At 42.8% G+C, this 25,768-nt stretch overlaps 1 protein-coding gene across 3 annotated transcripts in view; it reads right to left on the reverse strand.

The window, feature by feature from the left end:
• adam12a (ADAM metallopeptidase domain 12a) overlaps positions 1–24,599 on the reverse strand; it is an 82,839-nt gene extending 58,240 nt beyond the window's left edge. For all 3 annotated transcript variants that reach the window (XR_015111680.1, XM_086196419.1, XM_086196420.1), the window contains exons 1-3: positions 24,429–24,599; positions 11,010–11,131; positions 6,553–6,626 (exon numbers count right to left, since the gene is read on the reverse strand). Coding sequence is in view for 2 of the 3 variants with exons in the window: in XM_086196419.1 (XP_086052545.1) it covers positions 6,553–6,626; positions 11,010–11,131; positions 24,429–24,534 (302 nt within the window). In the remaining variant the exon portion in view is untranslated. The remainder of the gene's footprint in view (positions 1–6,552; positions 6,627–11,009; positions 11,132–24,428) is intronic.
• Positions 24,600–25,768: the final 1,169 nt, after the last annotated feature.

A 25,768-nucleotide genomic window follows, 5' to 3' on the forward strand; every position in this document is an offset into this window, starting at 1 on the left:
ATGACTAGATTCCAAATCTTCCAATTATTCTTTTTTTGTGGCAGCAGTTGAAATGACAAAATAAACAAATACAGATTCTGTTAACATGAGCGTTGCGGTACGGTGTAAACATTGTTGTGTCATCGCATCAAGATGGTGGGTTGGACAGGAAATGTCACACACCAAACATGATGTTGCCGCAACTGGTCGACCCATCGCATGCGCTCAAGGGAAACACATTTCAATCTGATACAAAGAACTGGTGTAGTAGTCAATGGTCATATCAACCTGTTCAACTGGACATTGTACAAATGATTTCATGAGAAAACTAAGATATTTCATCTTGCTTCCTTCTGATGTAATGGCTTTGAGAAATTTGATCCTTTCACTCCTTGTCTCAGTCCTTGAAGGAAGGTTTTTACAGACGTAGACCTCTGGTGTTGCTTAAACAATCTGTGTGTGGCTCAGAAGAAGAAGACAATGACTCTACGATTACATCTCTTTTTCCAGGTTGGTTGTTTGTGCATCTTGGGCCTGGTGTTCCCCAGGAGAGGCGGTTTCCTGTCCATGTTTTCAGTGAGACAAAGGGATATCTTAATTGAGAGAAGCAACAAGTCACAGGCCAGCAGCAATCCAGCCATGAGATATGGAGTGAAACAACATCCCCAAAACACAAGATGCAAACTTGGACAAATTGTGTCTGGATCCTGTCCTGAATTGTATTGTTCTTCCAAACACAAGATAAAAGACCTTTGCAACCAGGCCTGTCACTCAGGAAACATATCCTCTGCCTGCCCTCTCCGTCCAGGGAAATGACCAGATTAAATTGTGTGTGTGTGTGTGTGTGTGTGTGTGTGTGTGTGTGTGTGTGTGTGTGCACTCTTTTGTGTCTCTTTATCTCACAGCACAAAAAGCCTCAGAAAAGATGGATAGCCAACCCTCCAGGCCCCTGATGCTTCAGGCCTAACATCATGATGAACAGAGAGAAACCTCAAGTGCAGGCAAGCAGGAACATCCTCCACCCAGATGATGAGCCCCAGGCCTCCATTCACTGATCCCGCAGTCCATTAGAGAGGGAAACACGGATGGAGAACATGCTGCCTGCTCAGCTTGGGACTGATCTTGATATGCCTGGAGGCCTCACATTCAAAGCACAAAGCAGCAAGAGTTCCTAGAACAGCTTGGCCAGGAGTACTTACATACCCTGTGGTCAAAGCTCAACAACTGGATGGACACAAGTCTCAGTGTTTCTGTAAAAGAGCTAAACAGTCTGCTTTTCCAGTCAGATTCTACCTAAGCAGGACAAAGCACCTCTTATACCCCTTTCTCACTGCACACACCTGGCTATTTGTGGGTTTTCAAACCTGGTTAGACCTGCTTCAAAAAGCTGATTCATCCTGTTCCCAGGGTGAACAGACAAGACGTCTACAGCTGCTCTTTTTTTTTTCCTTTTCTTTTCTTTTCTTTTTTTTTGGTGCGTCACATTTGACGTCACAAATGCAGTCAGAGTGTAGTGTCTTGGGCTCGGCTATGTCTTCGGTAGCTGCTGTGAAAGCAGCGTGGAGAACAGTGACAGTGTTCCTGTTGTGCTTTTGCCCCTGGCTGTTTTTCCAAACGTAACCCCAACTGAACCCAGATAAGCCGAATTTAGCTGAGATCATATTTGCTGAAGTTACCACGGAAGCAACAAGCTTTCATTGTATCCATGTACATTTTGGAGAGAGGGGCTCTGATTGCTTGTCATATGTAGGTCTGAGACTGAAAGCACAGAACGTCATTCGCAGAATACCACATTCACCTGGGTTCTGTGTTCCCACTCATGCCGATAAATATCCATGTAAACTGTAATCTTTTACTTGGAAAAAAAATGCCGATTAAACCTTTTCGATGTGACTTTTGAAAGGGTTTCCTTCTGAATACCTGAAAAATGTTTGCAGGTCGCTTAGGCTTAAGATGAATCAGAGGCCTAAAATGTGGTGGGAAATGCCAAACTCCTGAATTTTGAAGCATTTATGTCTCTCAAAAAGACACCTGCTATCAAACAGCAAAACAGAGCTTGCAGAGAGATTGCGGACATTAAATGTCAATATGATGAAGTGCAGAGCCGGTAATGGTGATGTTGATGTCATGCGTCCACGGCGTAGTTCGTTTGTAGCACAAAATTAACTTCGTACTTCGAACAAATGCATTTATTCTATTATTGTGTCTTGCTGAATAAAATGTCTCTTAAAATCTTGTCTGCAAATTACCCAAATTGTCTGAGGTTAGATATTTACCTGCTGGTTGCACACTTCATATACACAACCAGAGGAGGAAGACTTGAAACACCGCATTATGCTGCCAGTTTGGTGACCGGTTGTCTCATCCGGTAAGTTCTATGCAAGGAAAACAAACAGCTACAGCCCAGTGTTCTCAGTTTTGAAAAGAAGAATCTTGTGTGGTTGTGAAAAACAATCAAATCCAGGAAACATTAGTCATGCAAAACATTATCATTTGATTTTCTCCACATTGGAAAAGGCCCCGAGAGATCACATCCATAGCACTGATGACTTTATCCTGTCAGCGGTCTCAGACAGTGTTCACGATCTACAACTTGAAGATCACCAACAAAAACTCCTCGTATGTTTTTCCTATTTCTATTCTATTACTATCCATGTATTTGTGTCTGAGATATCCCGCCAACAAACAAACAAACTGACAAATGCTGGCGCTGACCTCCCTGGCTGAGGTTAAAGATTCTAACCAAAAGACAATGAATTATAGTCCAAAACTAAGCAGTTTTTTTTTTATTTGATTTTTTTTTTTTTTTTAAATCTGATGATACATAAATCGGAGGGGAAAAAAAAATTCCACATCCGGTCTTGCTCTTTAAGGCAGCCATCTTTTGAGCTGTGATTTTTGAGCATCAGTTGACATGCTCCTCCAGGCAGTGTGCGCCCTTTCCACACCCTTAAAACAGACTGCTTGAAGTGTGTCGGAGGTTGCTGTTGAATATCTGAAAGCTCAGCCTCACACGTCTGCAATCTTTAATGTCAAAAGGCAGACAAACCCCAACACACAAAAGCTGAACTATCAAGAACTGCTTCTATTCTGTTGCTGGTTTTCAAAATGTCATCTGTGCCACTGACACAACAGCTCAACATGAGGAGCAGACTTTCAAGAATCACTCTACCTTTCACAGTCTTTTGCACAATCTAATTTCATATTCTTATACCCATATTACCTATTGTATGTATATCCTGTACAGTCAAGTATTTATTCATATGCCTATGCTACTGTATATATCATTTTATACCATATCTGTGTGCATATACTTACATATCAAGATTTATACATTAGGGCTGAGCAACTTTATTGATTCTGCGATATACATCGATATCTTGTTTCCCTAGAGAGGATCGATTTTTCAGCCGCGAGTATCGATACATTCAACCCCATTCAAATTCTCCGTGTCCCGCACTTTGCAGGAAGAGCGATTCGGTCTGCCAGCCGCTAGTGTCGCTGTAGAGCATTTCTAGTTACCCAGACGCCGACGCCTTTCTCATGCGGTGAGAGCTGAGAGATTCAAGAGAATGGCGGCGAGTGTAAATCCAGCGCCTGCATGCTTAAACGCAGATGTGTGGGGGCGTTTTGGGTTCAAAAACAAAAAGGAAAGCGAGGATTGAGGCAGAAGTACGGCGGTTTGCAAACTGTCACACAAACGTTAAGTACTCTGGAAATACCACCAACCTGCAAGCCCACCCAAAACGTCATCACCCGGACAAGGAAATGCTAACTGAGACCGAGCCAAAGAAGCTGCGGGCCGACGCGAAACAAACCACGCTGGACAGTGACGGCGGTGGTTGCCACAAGTTTACATCTTCTTCACCGAGGTCGCAGAAAATTACGGAGTCCATTGCCTGCTTTATTTGTCAGTGTTAAATTCACAGATTTATCATAAATGATCAGAAGTCTTATTAAAAGTTGTCGATAGCTTCTCAGAGTTGCTTAGACTTCTCCTTCCTACATCTACATCAAATTGGGCATTCAACATGATGAATAATAATCATGAGTAATTACTCAGTTGTTTTTTTTAAATCACTAGGTGGATTCTTAGGATTCTTTTGTCCTTCTTCTTCTGCCATATTACATAATATACATGATGGAATAGCATTTCAAGCTACGCAAAGGGTCGTAAAGCAGTTTGACAGCATCACTAGTCTCTAAAAAACAGATTCTTAATATAAATACAGAAACTGTATAGAAGAAGAGAATAGCCTCCAAGTGCTGTAGAGGCTGTTAACAATGAGCAGCATACGGAACATGGAAGCAGTGGACCAGATACCCGCTGGCTACACAGGAAAACACAAAATACTGGCCCCTGTTCCCAGAGGCCGTCATCAGATGTAGACGGAGGTTTCGGAGACTGATGGAGCGCAAAGATTCTGCAAAACTTATTTACAATCTAAGACTGAAGGGTGACCGCGATTCGAAATTGAAATCAAGGGCACGGAGGGACGATGCCACATCTTTCTATGTCACAAAATCAGGTGAGTCACAGTCGTCTTTTTCAGAAAATAAACTTGATGTTCCAAAAAAAAAAAAATTGCAGAAGCAATAGAGGACCATTTTGTATCCTAGCAACAATAGAAGCTCAAGAGCAATGCTATGGGAGTTAGATTGTGGCTGCTTTTAGAACCAAAATACCGAAATGGCAACAGGCTCTTATGAACACAGAACCAAAACATCGTCTCACTGCTGTGTGATATGGAAATGTGGTGAGGCTCACACATCCCAGCTTTCCAAGGCAACCTCTGTAGCGCTGCAGGGGTGATATGAGTTCACACCCTGAGTATGTTCACCCTGCACAAGTTAAATGATGGCGTTCAGCTGTGCAGCGCCCTGCTTCTCTCTTGTTTTTGTTGCCAGCAATATTTATAACCCCCCTCCCCCCCCAAAAAAAACCCCAAAACCAGGAGAACACAAACAATTCACTCAAATAATTTCACTCCGGGTCCGATTTTCTCTTCAACTACAGATGCTGCCTGAGTTTCAGCATCTGGATTTCATCAGACAAGAACCTTCACTTCATGTCAGTGCAACAGGTTCGGTTCTGGCTGCGTTACAGTGATCCATTTAACACATTCAACTGAAAAAAAAAACAAAAATAAAACATTACCTTTCTGATCCAGTTTTTTTTTTTTTTACCCGAAGTAGCTTTTGTTTTCTATTATTGTATTTTAACTTATCGTGAAATGGATTCCACAGGTGATTAAAATTTAGCCCGTGCCAGTAATGAAAGCTTCTTCTCCAGATGTGGTTCAAGCGCTGGTGAGAGTAACATTTTGACAGACTGGTATTTGCAATATATGAAGGTTTGTTTGACTTAAGTCTTCCCAACAGGCTCGAGCTCATTAGAAAGATCAAGACTGCGCCTCTGCGTGGTTTCTATTGGCACTGAATTCAAGTTTATATTTAAAGCTCCTGGACAACGGCGACAGCCCCCGCTGGAGGCGAGTGATGCACGGGAATGCAGGGTGTTTTCTAACTGCAGCCGATCACGCAGGAAAACTCAGGTTTCTAAATGAAATGTTTTTACTGTAAGAGAATGTGTTTCCTTGCTCTAAATGGAGCCAGTGAAAATTTGACAACCTGCAAGTCAGCTTTGTAAAATCCCCAGCTGTGCAATGCAGGAATGTTATTCGACAGAGAGACTGAGTGTGATTTCCCATCAAAATATTTAGGTAGGTAAGCCATAAAATTGCGGTCGCGGGTGTTGAAAGCTTTGTCCCACAGTCTGCAGGTGGAATTTACATATATTAACTATGGAAAACAAGTGAGATTCATTGGCATAAAAACCAATCCTCTCCTCCTTTCCTTCCCTCTTTCCCCATTCACTCCATCACAAAGACGGCTCTTCTTGTTCTTGGTTGGTCATGTGTGGCAGACGGGTTGGATGGAAAACATATTGCTCCATCAATCAAATCCTATTCTTCTCAGGGCTGTCTCAAACCGAGGCCACGTTCACTCAGCTCTTGTGCAAAAAAAAAAAAAAAGAAAGGAAAAATGCAACGCTGACAAATATTCCTGTGAAAAGATCCAGAGCTAAATCTCTGTCAAACTCCACCTATTGTGTGATCTCTTTCAAATGAGGTTCCCGCTCTTTGCCGTTCTCTTGACTGACACTGTGTTGACGGTATCTTAATACCCAGAGTGCAGTGTGTGCTGCGTTCAAACAAAGCTGGCTTCTCCCCTGTGTTGTGTCAACAGATCAAATGAAAAGATAGAGGAAGAAGAAGGAGAGCGGTGTCTCTTTTCCTCCACGTCTGGTGATATGTAGTCAGGAGCTTCTGCCGTTCCAGTCTTTGTTTCAGCACGTGAAAAAACAGTCACCATGCCCGCACTAGAAGAGCAAGACCGACAGACATCCTGTCTTCCTCCCCACCCCCCCACCCCCTCCATGGCTTTTACATGTGACACAACTTGGCTTCAGCCCCACTGTAGCCTCTGGGCACTGCATATGTCACCCATTTGTGGTCCAGAAAGCACTCAGTTCCGATCTAAAGGCCAACTATGAACGGAGGGAATACTTACTCATTTTTCTCCAGAGCCAAGAGCAGCTGCTCACCTTCCGCTTCAATCAGGAGCTTCAATGATGGAGGGGGACTCTAAGGAGACAACGGACAGGAGGAGAGATGAGAACCATTAGCTTTGGAGTCAGAGAGCTGCAGCCTTAGTTAGAAAGGTTTGCACCGACAGTAATGAGATTTTCATTTCAAAGAAGGCACCAACTTTTTTGGGGGGGGGGGGGAATATGCTTATTTGCTACACTCCCCAGAGCCAGACAAGAAGACAGATACACTTCTCTCCTCTGTGCGTGCAGTAGGGAGCTGAATGAATGGGAGTTTGAGTGTGTGTGTGTGTGTGTGTGTGTGTGTGTGGGCGGATTAGCATACTTCCCTTAAAAGTCATCAAATACACTTTTTTCCAAAAGTCTGCTTGCATTATTATAACTAGGGTTGTGCATACCATTCGCAATGAAATAGAAATTGAAAATTACATTTGAGCGTGAAGGGGTATGCTAACCTGCCCATTCACTACCATTCCTTGCACTAAGCTAGCTAGCAATCAGCCAGTCGGTATACTGTACACTTCAAAGTAAAAGACAGGCATGCAGAGTAACTAACAGCAAGTGTGCAGGTTTCAGTAGACTGGGAATCGTCAATCCATCTCTGGTGTTGACCACTAGGGTTAGGGTTAGTTTAGTTGTTTAGTTGCTTTATTAGAAGGCTGAGTTAACATTCCAGACTCGCCCTTCGGTTAAGAGCGAAAACTGTTTTTTCCCGTCCCTGCTACCAGTGCATGTGATGGCCAAACATACAAAGAAAAGATTGATGGCTACGAATTACCAAAAGGCAATTTATTGACATCAGAAATGCAACATAGTTTGATCTCTGAGAAATAAAAAAAAAAAAAAACACACACTAAGCTGTCTTATTGCCACCAAAGGAAAAAAAAAAAGATGCATGAGTTTCTCACTTTCAGAAAAATCTAATTGTTACCATGTGTGGAAATTAAATAAAAAGCTGCGAAAATCTCTTGTATAGCAGTTCTGATGAAATTTTGAGCCACCCAGTGCTGTGAGAAAACATGCGAGACAACTGTTTTCAATTGATGAGAGCAGTCGGAAATCCTTATGAAGCTACTTTGTATCTTAGAACAAGAGCTGAGAGGATTAGCTTTATGTTTCTATTCCATTTGACATTAATCCCACAGAAAGCCACGAGTCTTCGCGAACCCTGAGTCACAACACTGAGAGAGACCGTGTGTCTCCGTTAGTGTCAGTTGAAGTGGCACCGAGTCGTATATCATTTCTGTCAGTCACGCTGTGCAACAAACGGGGCGGCTCTTACACACACACACACACACACACACACACTCATGTACTTGTCAACACTTCTGTGTTGTTCAGGCGCAAAAAAAAAAATAAAAATCCTCTGCCTCACATTCTTCATATCGCTGAGCAACCACACACACAAATACATATCACACACGTAGTTCAATCTGGGTCAACTGTGGCAAAGCTTGCTGGTGAAGTCATCCATCACCCCCCATAGACAAGAATGTCTAGTGGATCATGAGAGGATAAGGAAGCAGAACACTTAGGAGTTTTAGACAGTATCATTGCACAAGCTATATAAGACTGAACTTCCTGACATTTTCTGTTCACGCCAATTTTATTTAACATGTTTGACCTCCCTCACAGTGCAAATATATAGTATAACTTCAGGAAAGACAATACACTGTATGTTTGGTCTAAGGGGTAATATATTCAAATTAGGACTTATCTCCACCTCATTGTGGCTGTTCCTTAATTTGCTGATCTGAGGACCGGTTTTGTTTTAAAGCTAATAACGTCCCACAGAAACCTTGTGGCACCTTGTCTGTTTGGTTAAGCCACAGCAAATTAATTCACAAATGAATTCACTAAAGAACACAACCCGAAAATGAAGGCTGTGTTCTAAAGTTTGCCTGGCGGCCGTGTATATTTTCTTTATAAAGTCTGGGAATATTACACCATACGGAGTCAAGAGCTCAGATTTCGAACGTTTCATTAATGCTACAGTCGGTCCTGTGGACAGGCTGTTCTAAACAATTAAATATAGCCTTCAGGTTTGAAAAGTCAAGCCAGTGCAGAACCCATTGGGGTTTTTTTTTTTCTAACAACCAGCAGGGGGCGACTCCACTGGCTGTTAAAAAAAAAAATTAAGTCGAGTGTAGAGATGTCTATGAGAAAATAACACTTCTGGTTTAATAGCCTGATGCATCAGATAATTCAATTCTCAGAACCATCTGAGAAGTTGCCAACAGGGCCCTTTTGGGAAAGGGCAGACGCTTCGAAAAGTTCTTGTGAGGTGATTGGTTGAACAATGTATCACTATAAAGGTGCATAAACCGATATTATCAGTCAGCAGAAGATCTTTTTCTACCTAGAAAAGCTTTACATGCTGTTTTCCTCTTCAGGTTCTGATATAACGACACTCAGTGACTGATGTGGCAGGGATACGCTGCCTCTCAAAAGCAATTTATCCAGTTGATACAGGGACCGAGGTGACCTTGACATCAGGAGTCTATGCAAGAAACTATCTTACCTGAACCATAGAAACATGGGCACTGTTTTGGTGCCACCTCTGGGTTAACACATTCGTTGGCACACAGGTGACAATGTCAGTTAAATATTAAAACCGGAGAAAAACCAAGCGCTGGATTCAAACCCAGAGCCAACATTGCTAACCACTGTACCATGCGACTACATGATGACCGCAATACCTCAATAAAAATTCCTGTTCGAACGCTGGTTCTTCACTTAGTCTTCTTCAATATTGCATTCAGTTTATTTATAGTTGCTACTATGGCGACCAGTGAACCTAGATAGAGGTTTAGTACTCCAATTCTGTATCACTATGTACTGAAATAGGCCTGAACTTGATTTTAGGTGTCATCTGTGTTTTAATCTTCCAACTTTGACCTTTTAAAAGTATATCTTCATTTCAAGAAAATACATTTTAGCATTTTGGTATTCATAAATTATGTTTTACGGTTGTACTAAAAGAGACACAGAGGGATCCGCTATAAGTGTCAGGTATTGGGGGGCGTCTTTCTAACCAAGCTATAGCCAGTGCTAGCCTTAGCTGATAACCTTATTCCTTCCCATCTCTCCAGTGTCATCCATATGGTCCCATCTGGCTTCCAAAAACCAATATTGCGACAGCTCAAAATCTAAAGTCAAGGTTTCGAAATGCAAGCCCACATAACAGTGGATGTACTGAAGTGTTTGCTTCCTCTCTAAAATATAGATGCTGGACAGCTGTGTGTGCTTGAAATGCAAATGAAACAACACACAGACAGACACACACACACACACACACACACACACACACACACACACACACAAGCCATGACTTATAGCAGGCTCTTAGTCCTGGCACGCTCTGAGCACTCATTAATATCAAGCAGAGCTGGGTATGATGGTGTATATCAAGGGATGTTGGAAATGTGTCCAGCAGTAGAGACGGGGTTAATACAATTTCCACTGCGGGAGCTATACTTGGGGAACCGTATGTAACAAGTCAGAGCTGGATTCTTATGTGATTTCAAGTTTCAAGCAGCCTCATAAAATATCGTAATTTGGACACAGAGGCGGACAATGAAATTAAATGCAGTGCAGAAGCGTACATCCAAACCAATCCAGTATGACATAGAAATCTCGTTCTGCAGTTGTTTTTTTTTCTGGAAGAGGTTATTTTAAACCATTTCCTAACTTAATTTACAGGACAGAAAATACAGAAAAAGACATATGCCTTAAGAGCATGGAAGGCCCCCACCCACCAGTAACAGCAAATACCTTGATAAAAATGCCAAATTATGTTAACAGGAGGAAGTCAGGCATCACTATCAGAGGCAGGCGCCACGTTACAAATCCAAGATCATTCATTTAGTCCACGATTAATTTATTTTGAAACTTTATTGATGGGGGAGGGGTTATGGGAATAAACTGTGTGAATTGGTACTGAGGAGGTCTTTCTGTTAAAGTCATTGAGGAAATTTGATTTCATTGGTCAATTCAACTAAAATTCAGAGTGCACTATCGTGTTATTTCACATGAACTTAGTGAAGTAAACCGCATTGCAGTTTCAACTGCAAAATTTGAATTTAAATTTAACCTTAACTTTAAGATTTACTCGCTAAAAACATATTAAACAAACTCAATTTTTTTTATCCATATGGTGAAAAATACATATCTGTCCTGATATTGTGCGATGAGTTTCATGGGATTATGGGATATGTGGTGCAGTATATCAATATAGGAATGTGCTCCTTACATTTAGATACATCGTACAAGCAAGTGGAAATGTCACAGTTCTAGTCGTGCTAGAGGGCAGCGCTGAGAATTTTTTTTTAAAAAAAGCAACAAGTGTCTTCGTAGCACGAGCAAGTCAATAAATGTACAGACCAGATATTTACATCATTTATACAGTAAGAGTCTTCACCTGAAATTTGAGCTTGCTGATTGGTTTCCAGCCTTGTCCAACCAGCTGTAGCGGTACTGTCATCCCGTAGTGTTTCTGCTTCGCCGTCGGTCTGCGGTGAACAGTACTGCTCCGAGTATTCCCTGTGAGAAGGAACGTAAATGTGAGCGAGCCTCAGCCTCTATCTTTAATTCTCGTGGCATCTGTACAACTGAACAACGTCCACTTCTTTGTGGATGCATCTCTGAACTGATTTTCCACTGACAATGATTTCTTACCGGCCATTAAAGCTCGTGAAACATGACCGGACAGTACAGCTGCATTGCGATATAAAGCATCACAGAATAACAGTATTTGTATCTGATGGCTTCACTGTGTCACAGAACACAAATAAAACGCTCAGAATGTTGTGTTTAACAACAATTACCTACGCTGCCAAAATGCCATCTCCAGTACAAGCTCGCCCTTCCTAAACATATGTTCACCTCCTTTTATAGGCTGTCAGTACAATGGAGCTCCTCCACCGTAAAGACATGAATACACCAGCGCTAATTAGTACTATCAGACATCAAGCAGCCGTTAACTGTAACCACCTCCTCTGCCACTCAAGTAGCATGAATTTTTCAGGAATGGAGAGGTTGGAGCAGAGAGGAGGCTGCTGCTACTGCTACTGCTGCTGCTGCTACCGCTGCTGCTGCTGCTGCCGCTGCTGCTGCTGCGATAACTAACACAGGGCCAGCGGTGTCCAGGATGCAATGCAGGGATTAGACGTAGCTTTGGGGCATTGTTCCCAGCATGCATTTATCTCCTCTCTCCTGTTCTTACAGGGTGTTAACTGGGCTTCCGAACGGCTACAGTTCTTGGAACCCTGCCGTGTCGCCAGTCATTTAAGAATATATTCGTCCCTAAATCCAATAATGTCATCCTGAAGCATGCCACCGGGGGATAAAAGCGGAAAGAAAGAAATAAGGGGGGAAAAAAAACGAACGCTGTCCTACTTGACACTAAGACAGAAACTCAAATCTCTCTCAAAAAGTACATCATGAACACACAGAAAGTCATAAGACTGAGCTACTAGAAGATGGGGGTTCCTGCAGTAATCAGCTTCTCACAGCAGGGAAGCTATTTTGGAGCTTGGATCTCTTACTAAAACAGCAGGGGCTGTTAACGCCGTTTGTTTCTGTGCACACAACCTAAATCAGCCGTTTGCTTATTTTTTCTTGCGACGATGCTCCATTGAGCATTTCCAAACAGCAGGGAAATAAATCCAGTTTGAGGGCGATGTCAGAAGTTAAGCGTGTGGTCTCTTGGCATAATTTATGGTATGTTTTTAACTTGAAACTTTGCCCCCCACCCTCCTAATTTTCAGACATTTCAAACACTTATAAACACACTCATGGGAACTCGTCACAGATTATTATTATTACCAGCAGATTCAAGGTTCTTCCTTTGTGGTTCACATCCTTTCTGTGCGCATGACTCGCACAGCTTAATTGCTGAGTCTGCTTATGATCCAGCATTAATAACGCAGGTCAAACAGAGCGCTCCCCAGCTGAGCTTTGTTCTGGTTCTCCTCTGAGGAAACCACCACTCTGGAGTTCATCAGAGAGCCACTCCAGCTGATAGCAGAGAGAGACAGAGGTGACCAGCTCAGCAGTCCTCATCCAGCTTCAGGCTGATGATGAGAAGCAGGCTCCGGCAAGGACAGGACGACGTTACGCGCACGCACGCACGCACGCACGCACGCACGCACACACACACACACACACACACACACACACACACACACACACACACACACACACAACAGCAGGAGAAGCATCATTAGTCCGAGAAAACTGCACCGTGTGGGGGAGGTGGGCATGCTGAGTAAGGGAACACATGACAACCTCTGAGAAAATGGATAAACACAACAGATGAGAGGAAAGCCGAGAGAAGTTTTGACAGGGAGAGGTCAAGTCCACATTGTGGTTAGCTGGTTTATGAGCCTAGCAGACACACAGATGGAACAGTCATCGCCGTTTCGGTGGCGTGCTCCACATCAATTTTGAAGGCAAGGTTCACAACCAATACACCATTTGGTTCCCTTACTTCAAAGTCTGCCAGTGAATAACCATATTTTTAATGTGATCTTCTATGAGGTTTAATTCTTGCTTATAAATGGAATTATATTAGTGGAAATAGCCTGCGGGCTCAAGATTTTTCCATGGGCTTGGCTGCATGACATTTGGTAAAGTTGGATCGTAGCAGGGCTGTGGTGTGCGGAGTATGTAAGTGGCTTTTGTGCATTACAAAGAGCCACCAGAAGGCATTAAGGGAGCGGTAAAAGTGGCACCAGGACCCAAAGCCTTATTTATAGGTTCAATAAAGGAGAGTGTAAACAGTGGTCTTAATAAAGCAGGAGTTCTGGCCGCGATCAGCTCCCTTTATGTTCCGGTGTACACAAGGAGAACTTGTGCCATTTATGGTAGCGTGAGGTGGAGGGGGGAGTGTTTGGGGAAATGTGGGCATTCATGTGTCGGTGGATGAAATGTGATACGGAATCGTCACCGAATGAGGCAATAAACGTGCCGTTCGTTAGTAGCCTTGTTAAGAGACATAAATAATCAATTACGTACTCTTAAGTCTCAGTCTGGCCGGCTGGACCCTGAGGTGTGTTAACTCAATGCTTTAAGTAGCTGATTTAACAGTTAAAGTTCATCTTCTTCGGCGTCAAAACTGACATTTGAGTGAAAGGTTCTTGTCTGGCCCGGTGCACACATAGAATTGACCCAAATGCAGCAAATGAATTATAGCCCGCAGGTGGTCCAGATTCAGTAGCCAAAGGGATAGGAGGTGGATTAATGAGCCAAAAAGACATTTCAGTGCCCACACAGTCGGCATGCAACTAATCTCGCACCAGCAGGGTTACCAAAATGTATTTTGCCCCATTAATCCAACTGTAACCCTCTGGCTTTCTCAGGATCACCTGTGTGGACCATGATTCTTGGCTGTATTTGGGTCAAGTTTAAGTGGGGGGGGGGGGGGGGGGGGGGGGCGGGCGCATGGCCTGTCACTGTGCCAGACCAGTGTGGACACATGGGTCAGCCTGCCTAGGGAGTCATAAGATCCGAGTTATGATTTTTGAGACAGGAAAGAAAAACTAGGTCTATGGTTGCCTTTTTTGGTTGCAGCTAATTCATAAAACAAAGTCCTCTTGGGGCCAGCGGTTATATGAGATGGTCAACTAAGGAGGATTTTTCCATTCGATCCCGCCACCCCCCCCCCCCCCCCCCCCCCAAACCTGAAGAGGCAGCATGATCCAGCTGTACAGAAAAAAAAGGAAGATTGGAAAAGCATCCGAAACAAAATTAACAGTCATCTAGCGTCTCTGTGAAAATGTTACATAGAGAGACACAACGACTCCTCGAGCTACATGCTCATCATAGCTCACACTGGGACGCTGGCAGGCCATCTAGGAACACACTCTGAGGCGCCATTACACAGCAGAGCTGAGTGATACCACTTCAAATCAGTATCATAATTATTTCAAACTTCTACCTCCATTATAGTTCATGAACTTTTATTTTGAACACCTTTTTACACTGGCTGGTACTCTGATTAGCTCCGTACTGTACATAAATACGCTGAACTGTTAAAAGGGAAAGGATGAAACAATCCAGCCGTTCTCAGTGAGATTCAATGAGAGGTTCCAAATGTCGGTTTTCATGACATTTTTACCTCTGAGCCACGCCACCTCGAGAAGAACATATGTGTCACATTTCTAAACAACCAATCAGAGGAATATCCCCACAAATTATGGTGAGTCGAGAGGACAAGGAAGAGATGATAGTTGGTTCAACAGCAGCAGGACAAATTTCATTCACTTTAGAGCCAAACTCTGCCAGTTTTCAACACGAGACCCCCTCGCCATCCTTCTCCCTAGAACCCTGTATCAGTGCTGCAGCTCTTGATGGTATTTACAGAGAATCATTTCCTGGTTTTATCAGCACTGCCACATTAATTCCTTCTCCCAACCTGCAATCTGCTGGCCCTGAGAAACGTATGGCCCTCCCAAATGCTTCAGGTATCCAAAAAAAAAAAAAAAAAAAAAATCCTTTCTCACTGCCCTTTCATGATTACAGCCTCCCTCTAACCCATTTGGTTCCACCAATACAAATCAGCAGCTCTATTAAACCCCACAACCACAACACACCTATTGACAGGTATCTATGCAGTAATGTATTCCATCTTTGCTTATGCTGTTCTTTTCATCTACGCTCTTGATGAGGCCGTGCCCCCCCCCCCCCCAACAAGTGCACTTGGAAATGGGACGCACACGTATGTGAACACCAGCTCCTCAAAGTCATACGAGGACACATTTTAACTGAAACTTGCCCGAGTATTGAAACTACGTCAGATTTAAGATGAGAAACAGCACCTCTGGCAGCTTGAAGGAGACAAGCAAACTCATTTGCATGGTGCGAGAAATAAGTGCGGACGGGACACACTTGAGATCACTCCAGTATTGTTTGACACGTGTGAACACTCTTAAGTTACAAGTGAAACCTCAAAAAGGAAATGGGCTTGTGATAAAAGCATGCGGTCCAGATTTGTTATGTCCCTGGTGAATGCATTAATCAGACTCAATCCAGGAATATTTCTGAGCCAAAAAGTTGCTTCTAACATCGGCTCATTAGAGAAAACTTGGTTAATGATTATGGCTATTGTTCATTTAATAAAAGGCGATTGACAGGCATATCACGAACTCAATTTCTCCCCCAATCAGAGCAGGCAAATTATACTAATTTAAACAGAATGGCGATTGGAAATAGAATGATGAATGACATATTGTTAGAAACACCCATCGAGAAGACATTCTTAGAAGTGACCTTGGAGACAAAAGCAATGCACTTAAGTGACTTTCCTTCATTGCATCTGTCATTATCCTCTGCTTCATTATTGATTCAGACAAAAGGTTATGTTTGGTTTGTTTGTCTGTCTGATGGATTATGCAAAAATGTTATGCACAGATTTTCTTTACAAAAAAAAACAACGTTTCTTTTCTTTTCTTTTCTTTTCTTTTTTTTTTTTAAACCAAGGATGTATCTTGGCCCAGGGTAAAACCAAATATATTTGGAGAAATGGTTTTCATTCTGGATCCTACAACAGAGGGATAAACTTACACCAAATGAGTGTTAACAGATTTGATAGATGTTTTTTTTCATCCCTTGAACACACTGTTTCTGTGAAAATAAACTTAGAGTGCTTTCACAATGCAGCATCAAGTCCATTTTAATCAATCCCTGGCGTGATGCATTCGTGTGCTTGTGATAGCAGCAATCGTAGTCCGATTTGGACCAAAACAACCGCTCTGATCGAAACCACCTTTCCCAGGCAGTTTCGGTCCATTTCCGAGCAAAAACTAGCGCAGTTTGATTGCAGAGAGAACATAATCTGAATCTGACGCCACTCCCTTGCAGGAGGTGAATCAAAACACAGAGGAGAGTGGGTTGTGTGTGCGCGGCATTTGTTCGGGTGTGATTAAACAGATGGAGAGGACAGTGGGAAATATAACTACATTAAACAGAAGACAAATCAAATGCATTAATTTCAATTTATAATGTACGATTCAAACAAACAATAGTTTTACAAGTGCCCTTCATAACTTCTATGCTCTGCACAAGTGATTACTTTTCATCCGTATGAATAATTGCAGTTTAAGGAATTTTTGTCCCCTCTGGTTCCCCACATAAATTGATCAATCGAAAACAAAACCAACCTTGAATATTGTTGTTCTCGTATCCCAAACACCCATGGTGGTATATAAATTGTTTGATCCAATCCCCCAAACAGTTAATCTCATAGTTAACAATGGTTAAATGTAATGTAAATAATTTACTGATTTAGTAGCCAAGGTTCCGATGAGGTCAACTGGAGGTCAATCGCGCAGGTCGTAGCCAGAATAGTAAAAAAAAAACAAGAATACAAATTTCTGAGCGGGATTTCCATCAGTGAAGGAGAGGCCGCAGAACTCCTCCAAGAAGACTCGCTTCAATAAAGAAGCATTATTAAATAGATTGCCTTTTCTAGCTGTCAGACGATTGTAAAACGCTAACATTCCTTGGAGCTGTTGGTCGGACAAAAGAAGCAACTCTAGCTCACAACCTCCAGATCTGGAAACCATTCTGCGACAAGTTCTGAAATATTGGAAACAAGGAGTAGAAAGAAAAACAAATGATCTGAGAAGCAGGGTTTAATGTTGTGCTAATTAACTAGTCAACAAATCTTCACCTTGTTCCCTGTCGTTTGTTACTGGAGCTGCAGTGCAGAGTGCAGGGATTACAGAGCAAAGTTGAAAAGTGCCTGCTAATCTTGGCTTGACTCCAGATTAAACATCTCGCCCAGTTGGGGGACATTAAATCAACACACACTTCGAAAATATAGGTGACATCATGGTAATAGGAGTCAGCACAAACTGGAGAGGTCTACTCAACAAGGTAGCAGTGTGTCCAAAGTCACAGCAATGAGATTTATTAATGGGTGAATTTATTGGCTAATTATTTTTGCTGCATATTTAAGGTCATAAACGAACCATTTAACACCAGGCTCCCTCTACTGGTAAATGGCTCTTTGTGCTCTCTCTCTCTCTCTCTCACTCTCTCTCCCTCTCTCTCTCCCACCACGTAAACTGAACTCATTTACTGTCACACTATGGGGATGTCAGCACATAATTACATGATGGGAAATAGATGGTCCTGCAGCAAAAAATTCCTCTTGCCTCAGCAGGGGGTTAATGTCGTCCGAGAAACCAGCGTTGTTACGCCGCTGGCGGGTGACACGGTTAAATCTCCCCCGCCGTGAGGACTGTACGCGCCGCTTGGAATGGAGCCTGTGTGCCTTTTCAGCAAAGGTCAACGTCTGGAAGCTTCTGGAGAACGACTGAGTAAAAAACTGTTCGTATTGTCCTGATGATGGGTTTGCTATACAGTGTCCTGGAAGTTACTGTTGTCACAGCAAGCACATGACTGTCATACATTTACAGCAGTAAAAAAGAAAAGGAAAATAAACAGAGGTTTCTGCTGCAGTGAGTAATGTACAGTACGCCAAAGAAAGTGTGTCATTGTGACAGTAAATAGAGACTCTTGAAATGTCCTATTACAAATTGAACAATATCAAGATTCTCTCAATCTTTAATGATCCGTATGCAAAATTACTAAACATAGGCTTTATCTTGTTTAGCAACTGTCGTGATGCATTGTATTCGATTATTCATCGATGTGGATCAAAGTGCAAAGACATTTCTGTTAATGTGCTAGCGTTGCTATCTTGGCTAATTTCATCTGTAGTCCCTGAGCAGGTGTAATGACGTCTACAAAAGACACACACATTAACTGTACAGTTGTTAGAATAACTGTATCTCGTAACGCAACATTTGTTCAAACAAGGGCTCTCCTCCTAGACTCAGAGGCACCAGAAACCCTCTGTCCCTGAAGACATTGACACCCCCGCCAAGCCCAGCAATCACCTTCAAGCTAACCGCCAGTTGGCAAACGCTAACAGTGCAACACAGGCAAAGACAAACTAACCACTGGTTAGCACAAGCTACATGAAGGCTGGGCCACGCTACATGGTGGCTAGGACAAGCTATTCACTTGTTACTACGGGTGAAGGGCAGCATCTCTGCAGACAAAGTCACCACCACACATGTTTACAGGCCTGTAAATGATGATTGAGCAAGATTAACATACTCTCAATCTATATTTTATTCTGTAGACTTTACTTCTGGGGCGGCACGGTGGTGCAGTGGTCAGCACTGTCGCCTCACAGCAAGAAGGTTCCGGGTTCGAGCCCTGACTCGGGCACGGGACCTTCCTGTGTGGAGTTTGCATGTTCTCCCTGTTCCTGTGTGGGTTCTCTCTGGTATTCCAGCTTCCTCCCACAGTCCAAAGACATCAAGAGAGGACGAGGATAATCCAGACTCTAAATTGACCGTAGGTGTGGCTGTGACTGTGAATGGTTGTCTGTCTCTATGTGTTGGCCCTGTGATGGACTGGTGACCTGTCCAGGGGGAACCCCCCCGAAGGCAGCTGGGATAGGCTCCAGCCCCCCCATGACCCTTAACAGGATAAGTGGTAGAAAATGGATGGATGGACTTAGCTTCTGCAGACTTTAGCAATACTGCAGACTTTACTTTTAAGAATTGATTCTTTTTTTCACTCGATATTTGAAAACCTAAAAGCAACCATTTCACAATAATCTTGCTACATTTCTATTTAAATCGCTTCTTTTTATAGTGCTGCTTGTTCCGCCTCCCTTAAAAAAAAATTACATCATAGGTCTGTCAATTGTAGCAGCAGAACATCTTAGCACCAATTTGTTAGGAGGAGGTGACCTGTCTTGTCCCAGTTCACACGTCCGCCTATTACCAAGCATATTGCAGCTCGGCCCTTCTCTTTGCAGAAATGGAAGGTGAAATCTGGGCGGATGCTGTATGACAGAGTGGAAGATGGATTATCTGGAGCTAAAACCTATTATTCAATACTTTAAATCTCAGTAGAAGAGTGAAATTGAGGGCATATTCAGTAATTCTGAAATACATGTGGTTCTTGTTCTTTTGAAACTCTATCTTAAACCGATACTCAAAGCAGGCATCATTACATAAAAGGTGAGGGCTGATAAAATTCGCAAGTTGCAAAGCAGATTCACACTCTCATCTGTGTTGTGTTCGGACAAATAGCTGAAGTGTAGACCCTGTATATACTGAACAACTGTTTATACTGTTGTTGCAGACAATTAAGAAAACGCAGTGCCAAATGTTTCCTAAATGAGACGGTAGAAACCGTGTCAGAGGAAGAAGCAGATGATTACTGGATTTCATTCATCAGGTGGTCAGAGATCTGAACACACTAAGTGGCAACATCTCTACGCAGCAACAATGTTCGTTTCTGTTTAACTCTGCAAATTTGAATCACTGTCAAGTTGATTTATGACATCCTGACCAAGAAAATCATTATAATCAGCATTCTAGCAACATTCAAACTCCACTCATTGATGTTCACTTGACAAAAAAATGGATTATGTGTGAGGTCTGATTAAACTTCGTGAAGACATTTGCAGATAAATGCAGAGCCTGATCCTGAGTAGTCTCCTATATCCTCGAATGACAATTCAGTGTTTCACTGTAGTTGTTCATGATAGTTTTAAATAATAAAGTTGTGCACATTGTGCCTCATCTCCTTTCTCATGCCTCGGGTTACAAACTCTAACAGACAAGAGGAAGAGGAAGTCTCGGACTGGATACCCACCAGCTTTAGCAGAATTCTATAAAAATTCAGAGAAAACAACCTTTAGCTTTAATTGCTAGTTTCAAGTCCAAGGTGTGTGCCCACATAAGCATTTTTTTTCCAGCTAAAAACCGACATATGCTCTCCTGAAAGTTCCCAAGGGGGGTTAGGGTGTGTGTGTGTGTGTGTGTATGTGTGTGCGTGTGCATGTGTGTGTAAAAGCACTTTGAAAGCTCAGCGCAGTATCTATAATACGGAATGTCAGCGGAAGTCAAAATGTATGGGTTCATGAGATTTTCTTTGGCAAAGAAATGTCTTGACCAGAAGGTTCGTCTGCGTCCCAAGAGCTCCTCCATTGTTGCTGGTCACGACTCCTACGTGAAGGACTTGATGTTGGTCTCTGTCCTGCCCCTCCTCAACTGTGAGGAACTGCAGGACACTGGCTCTCAGTATAATGTTCAACTTTCTAAATTCTGATCCCATTTAGAGTACAAAAAAAAAAAAAGACAGCAAATAAAGGAAGGTATGTTTTAGGGTGTGTCTACTTTGAAATGCAATCATAGTGGCCTAGGTTTGCTCCCCCCGTTACCTCAAACACGCTCACTACCGGCTCCAAAAGACACAAAACTCTAAGATGCTGGTCAACAAACCGATAGACGTTGTCACGGTCGCTCACAGTCCACTTCTCTTATGATCTATGATATTTCCTTCATGAGTAGGTGGAGAGATTCAAATAGATAGGAGTGTCCAGGGAAACAACTCCAAATGTCTAATTACAACTGAAAATCGTGCAGAGATCTTCTATCCTCAAACGGCTACAAACAGGGCATTTTTCAAAATCCAACCCAATAAATTTAATTTTTTTTTTTTTAAGTACGTCCAACCACGTGATAGCCGGGATATTCATTATCCGCAGCCATAAAGTACTGCAAAAAGCCTGAGTAACACTGCGCTCAGAACTCTCCAATGATTTTTCGGTGATGGGGTGAACATGAACTAACCCAGATAGAATTGACACAGGAGGGAGATATCTAAGCCAAGTGGGCCCTCAGAGCAGATGAAAGGAGGACCCAGTGGGAGAGGCGTGCTGAGCTCAACTCTGACCTGTCGGGGTGTGAAAGTCCAATGAGAAAGTCCAGAGCCAAGATCAAGTTTCATCTGGTGAGTTAAACTTTTGTTGGGGGGGGGGGGGGGGGGTCAAATGAGTCCAAAGCAAGCTTGGAAGAAATGATTGCAACACATGTAGGGTGAGTCCAACTATTCCCCCCCATCTAGTATTGATATTCCCGATGTGAAAAAGCAAATGGTTGATCAATCTATTCTGACGTAGAAACACACATCCGCCAGCTTTTCTTCGCAGCCTCCTGGGTCTCAAATACCCAGAACGACTCACGTGGAAGATCTGAATCCATCCATACTGAAAAGACTCGAAATGCTTCTGACTTCAGATGGGTCACATTATGGTGATAATTTCTCTCTGGGGGAGGACACTGTTTGCTAAAGGAATGTTTTACTACAGTCCAAAAATATATTCTCAGCTCAACTTTCATTTGTCTAAGCATGCGGCACGCAAGCTGCATGCAGCACTCCAGGCAGAGGGAGTCATGTCTGAAGCAGTGCAGCTGGCTAGTAAATACTGGCTGACACGATGTGTGTTAACCATTAGAGGAAATCACTCACAAATGATCCCGCAGCCAGGACAGAAACATGTACAAAGACAGACAGGGAGAGGAAAAGTGAAGACAAAGCTCAAGGAGCGATGTCATGAAATATGTAAGCAAACATGACGTTGCATCGGAGCTCCATCTTTTCTTAGCTTGCTCAGATTCCTGACAGCAGTCACAAAAGCGCCGTGTGACTGGAGACGGAGTACTAAGCTCATGAAAGCCCGCGCTAGAAGTGCAGGAAGGACTCCTGTAGTCTATAAATCATCCAGTTGGGAAAAGACATCTGACTCTTCGTTAGTTACATTCCTACTATTTGATGTGATCCCCCATTAAACTGATGCATCAGACGGTTTGATTTACAGAACAGTTTAACAAGTCGCCTGTAAAAACAGGCGCCCGATTGGATGAACTTCAACCAATCGGATCGATGAATTGACATAGAGGCCGGTCAGTGGGGGGGGCATCTTTTCAATCAAGAAAAGCCTCCAGTGTCGTTCTGTCCTCTCCTTCCAAAGACGAAATACTCCCTGGCAAGCCATGAAGTCAAGCTCTGCTAGCCTCCCTGCTTTATTAGCTTACAATCAGATGTTCCATAGCTCACCTCAGGAGACCCAGATTTCTACTTCCATGCCCCCTAGTGGCCAATGACATTCAAGTCGCCTCATATACGCTGCCTACATTTCCTGCTTCCTCTGCGTGATCCTGCTGCCCAGCTCCTCCTTTCCATGACTCAACTGTCACTTCAGTTGCTGACTCTCAAAGGACCGTATGGAGGTCTCTGCCGCTGCTGCTCTCCCTGCCTTTATCTTTCCATGTATGAAGTGCAGGGACCCAGACAAAAACATACTGCTACATTAAACTGACTACAATAGCAATGAAGTTGTCTGCTTCTGGCTGAATTAGAAGAGGAGCAACTCCTTGATAGGATCCTGAGGTATAATTTGAACAATTTACATTGGCTTTACCGCATTTACACCTAATTCTTGATATGGAGCCCCCCCCCCCCCCCCCCCATGACATAAAATCATCCTCTATTTATTTTTTTATTTTTTTGTCTTATCCTTGTCCCAAAAACACCTCTGTGTTGAGAAATATTCATTCAACAATATGTTTATTATTCAGCGTTGCAGAAGAGTTGAAATCCACAGATGTTTCTAATATTTTGGCCAGGAACAGAATATTAGAAAAACCTTCGACACGCACCACGACAGCAATCATTGACAAAGAGTTATTATCCGTCTACAGTCGCATCAACACAACGAAAAGCAGAATTGTTGTACTGGATCGCACTACATCGTACAGATAAAATAGCAGCGAGCGTCTATAAAACAGAAAACTGTGCGTTTTCTGTCATTCTCTTTACTAAGAAAGCTTGAGAAAAAAATCATAAATTAGCCGCACTGATCAACTTCATACGTATCGACTGACAAATCAGCATTTATAAAGACAGGCATAACACTTTTGCAGCATTTCATTAATATTGCATCTTTCACCATTTATTTATCTCAGGCAGCCCAAATCACCCCGAAGCAGGTAAATATCCCTGCAATATAGATCAAATCAGGCTCTCTCTCTCTCTCTCACTCACTCTCACACACACACACACACACACACACACACACACAAGCTCAACAGGGCTTTACTAAGTCTGAACCCACAGGAGAGAAGATGCACCAAGGCAAAAACTTCTGATGACGACGAACAGTTGATGAATAAATGAACAGCCTTCTCATGTTTCACTTACACACATTTGACCTTGCTGTTAATTAATTCCCAGGATTGCACATTGATGACTGGCAGTGTGTTGAAAGTTTCCTGCAGAACACGCACACCGCCTCCGCCGCTGCTCCTGCTCCTGCTGCTGCTGCTGCTGCTGCAAACACTACCCTTGCTGAATCACACCTACAGGGCACCGGTGACTGAGATGTCGTGAGCCCCAGCCCAAAGGGTTGCAACCTCATTGACAGCTGAGAGGCAACTCTTTCTCATTTGCTCCCAAAATGTCACAAACAGAGTTTTAAAAGAAGGAAAAAAAATAAGGAGATATAAATGTAATGCTAAAGTTCAAACCCAAGTAACCCTTGAAATCATGCATAATTAAAATACTGAAGAGCCTTTTAATTGCTTAAAGCTCAGAGAAATGCCTGAAGTGCTACAACTGATTACCAAAGAGAATCTCATCTTTATCAATTATAAAGTGCTTCCTCTCTTTTGAGGCATAATCTACCAGGCACACTTCTGGGGATCAGGAGTGGGAACCTTATATCATATCATAGAGCGCCTTTTTCACTATGGATATGTTTCATTGTGCAGGAAATATTGATGATCTGCAGGAAATATTTAGGAGATGAAAGTCTGCTGCGCTCTAAATGAAGGAGATTTTGCTAAATGGCACATGCATTGACTGTTTTTACTAGAAAATAAAAGCTTTTTCCTCAGATATTATTAAAAATGTGACCTTCATCCAGTGATTTAAAGAACCAGTCGAATATATCTTGACCTCTTACCTTCAGCAGATCTGGAGAGCACATGATCAGGTGTAGATACAGACAGGTATAACGCCTGAAGTGTTGTCAAAATCACAAACTTCAGACTCCGGCTCCAGGGGTTCATGATGCACGGCTGAAGCGTGGACGAACCGGCCAACTGTTTCACTGCAGCGCAACCATCCCGCAACAACAGCTGATGAACCCCACCATCACCGCCACCCCCCACCCCAAACACCCCCCCACACGCACACACCCCCAGAAACACACGACTTCCTGAAATATGATCAAGTATATAAGCGGAGGAGCTTTAGGAGATCCAGAGGACAACAGCTGATTCCGCCCCTTTTACTTCCCCCCATTCAGAGATAGTTGGGTTTCTTTCTATCTTTCTTTTTTCCACCCCTCCCCCAAAAAAAAAGTGAGAATGTGAAAGGAAATGATGAGCAAGCGGTGAAAATCTAGAGAAACACACAAGCTGCTGCTGTCTTCGTCGCTCGCTAGAATGACAGCAATTCCCGAGCAATTACTGGCGAGAAGTGTTGTCTTATGAGCGAGGACCATGTGCTTCAATGACGCGCTCCGCGGGGTCCTAGAGGCACCACGGGCTGGCTGCCGTCCACACACACAGCGAGCAGCGTCCTGTCATACCGCTGAATGAAATACAACTTCCGGTAGTACCTTTCAAAATAAAGCACCAATGGCCCTGCAGGGACACAGTAAAAACGTCACCAAATGTTCAAATGCTTTCTTGTTTGTTTTTTCTTAAAGCAGGGATTTTTGTTTGTAGCCCTCAGGTTAGTCTTACAGGCAGTCTAAATGGAAGATCTAAAAAGAAATCTGATTAAATGCAAGAACCAGACTAACACCACATTTGGGGCTGATCTGGAACATTTCAGGCTCTGCTGTGGCACTAATGCCATCCGTGTTCAGGCTAAATACTCCTGCTTATCTGGGATTTCATTAATGAGGATCATCAGTTGTAAATTACCCATCACCATCCATGGACAACACAAGATTAAATAAAATGAGGATAAAGCCACAAAAGAAATGTAAGAATAAACTTTTACAACTATATATTTTCAGAATGTTGGCTGTTTTATCAATAATTAGGGTAGCCGAGATGACCTTTGCGACCTTTGGGATTTTAAAGGAATTTTTAAAGATGCGAGGTGTGTTTTGAAGATCGTCCTCTTCATTTCCTGCATTACTCTTGTTGTACTTTGCATAACTTGACTAATTTATTTCACAGGGGGCACACATGCTCCAACACTCGGCAAAGTCAGACTTGGACAATAACAAGCTTCATTTGCAGAAAGGACATTTTATTATTCAGCAAGACTGAGATAATAAATGTTTAA

This window comes from Aulostomus chinensis, chromosome 23 (assembly GCF_037954235.1).
Source record: "Aulostomus chinensis isolate RoL2024-O1b breed Wild chromosome 23, RoL_Achi_v1.0, whole genome shotgun sequence".
NCBI lineage: Eukaryota > Metazoa > Chordata > Actinopteri > Syngnathiformes > Aulostomidae > Aulostomus > Aulostomus chinensis.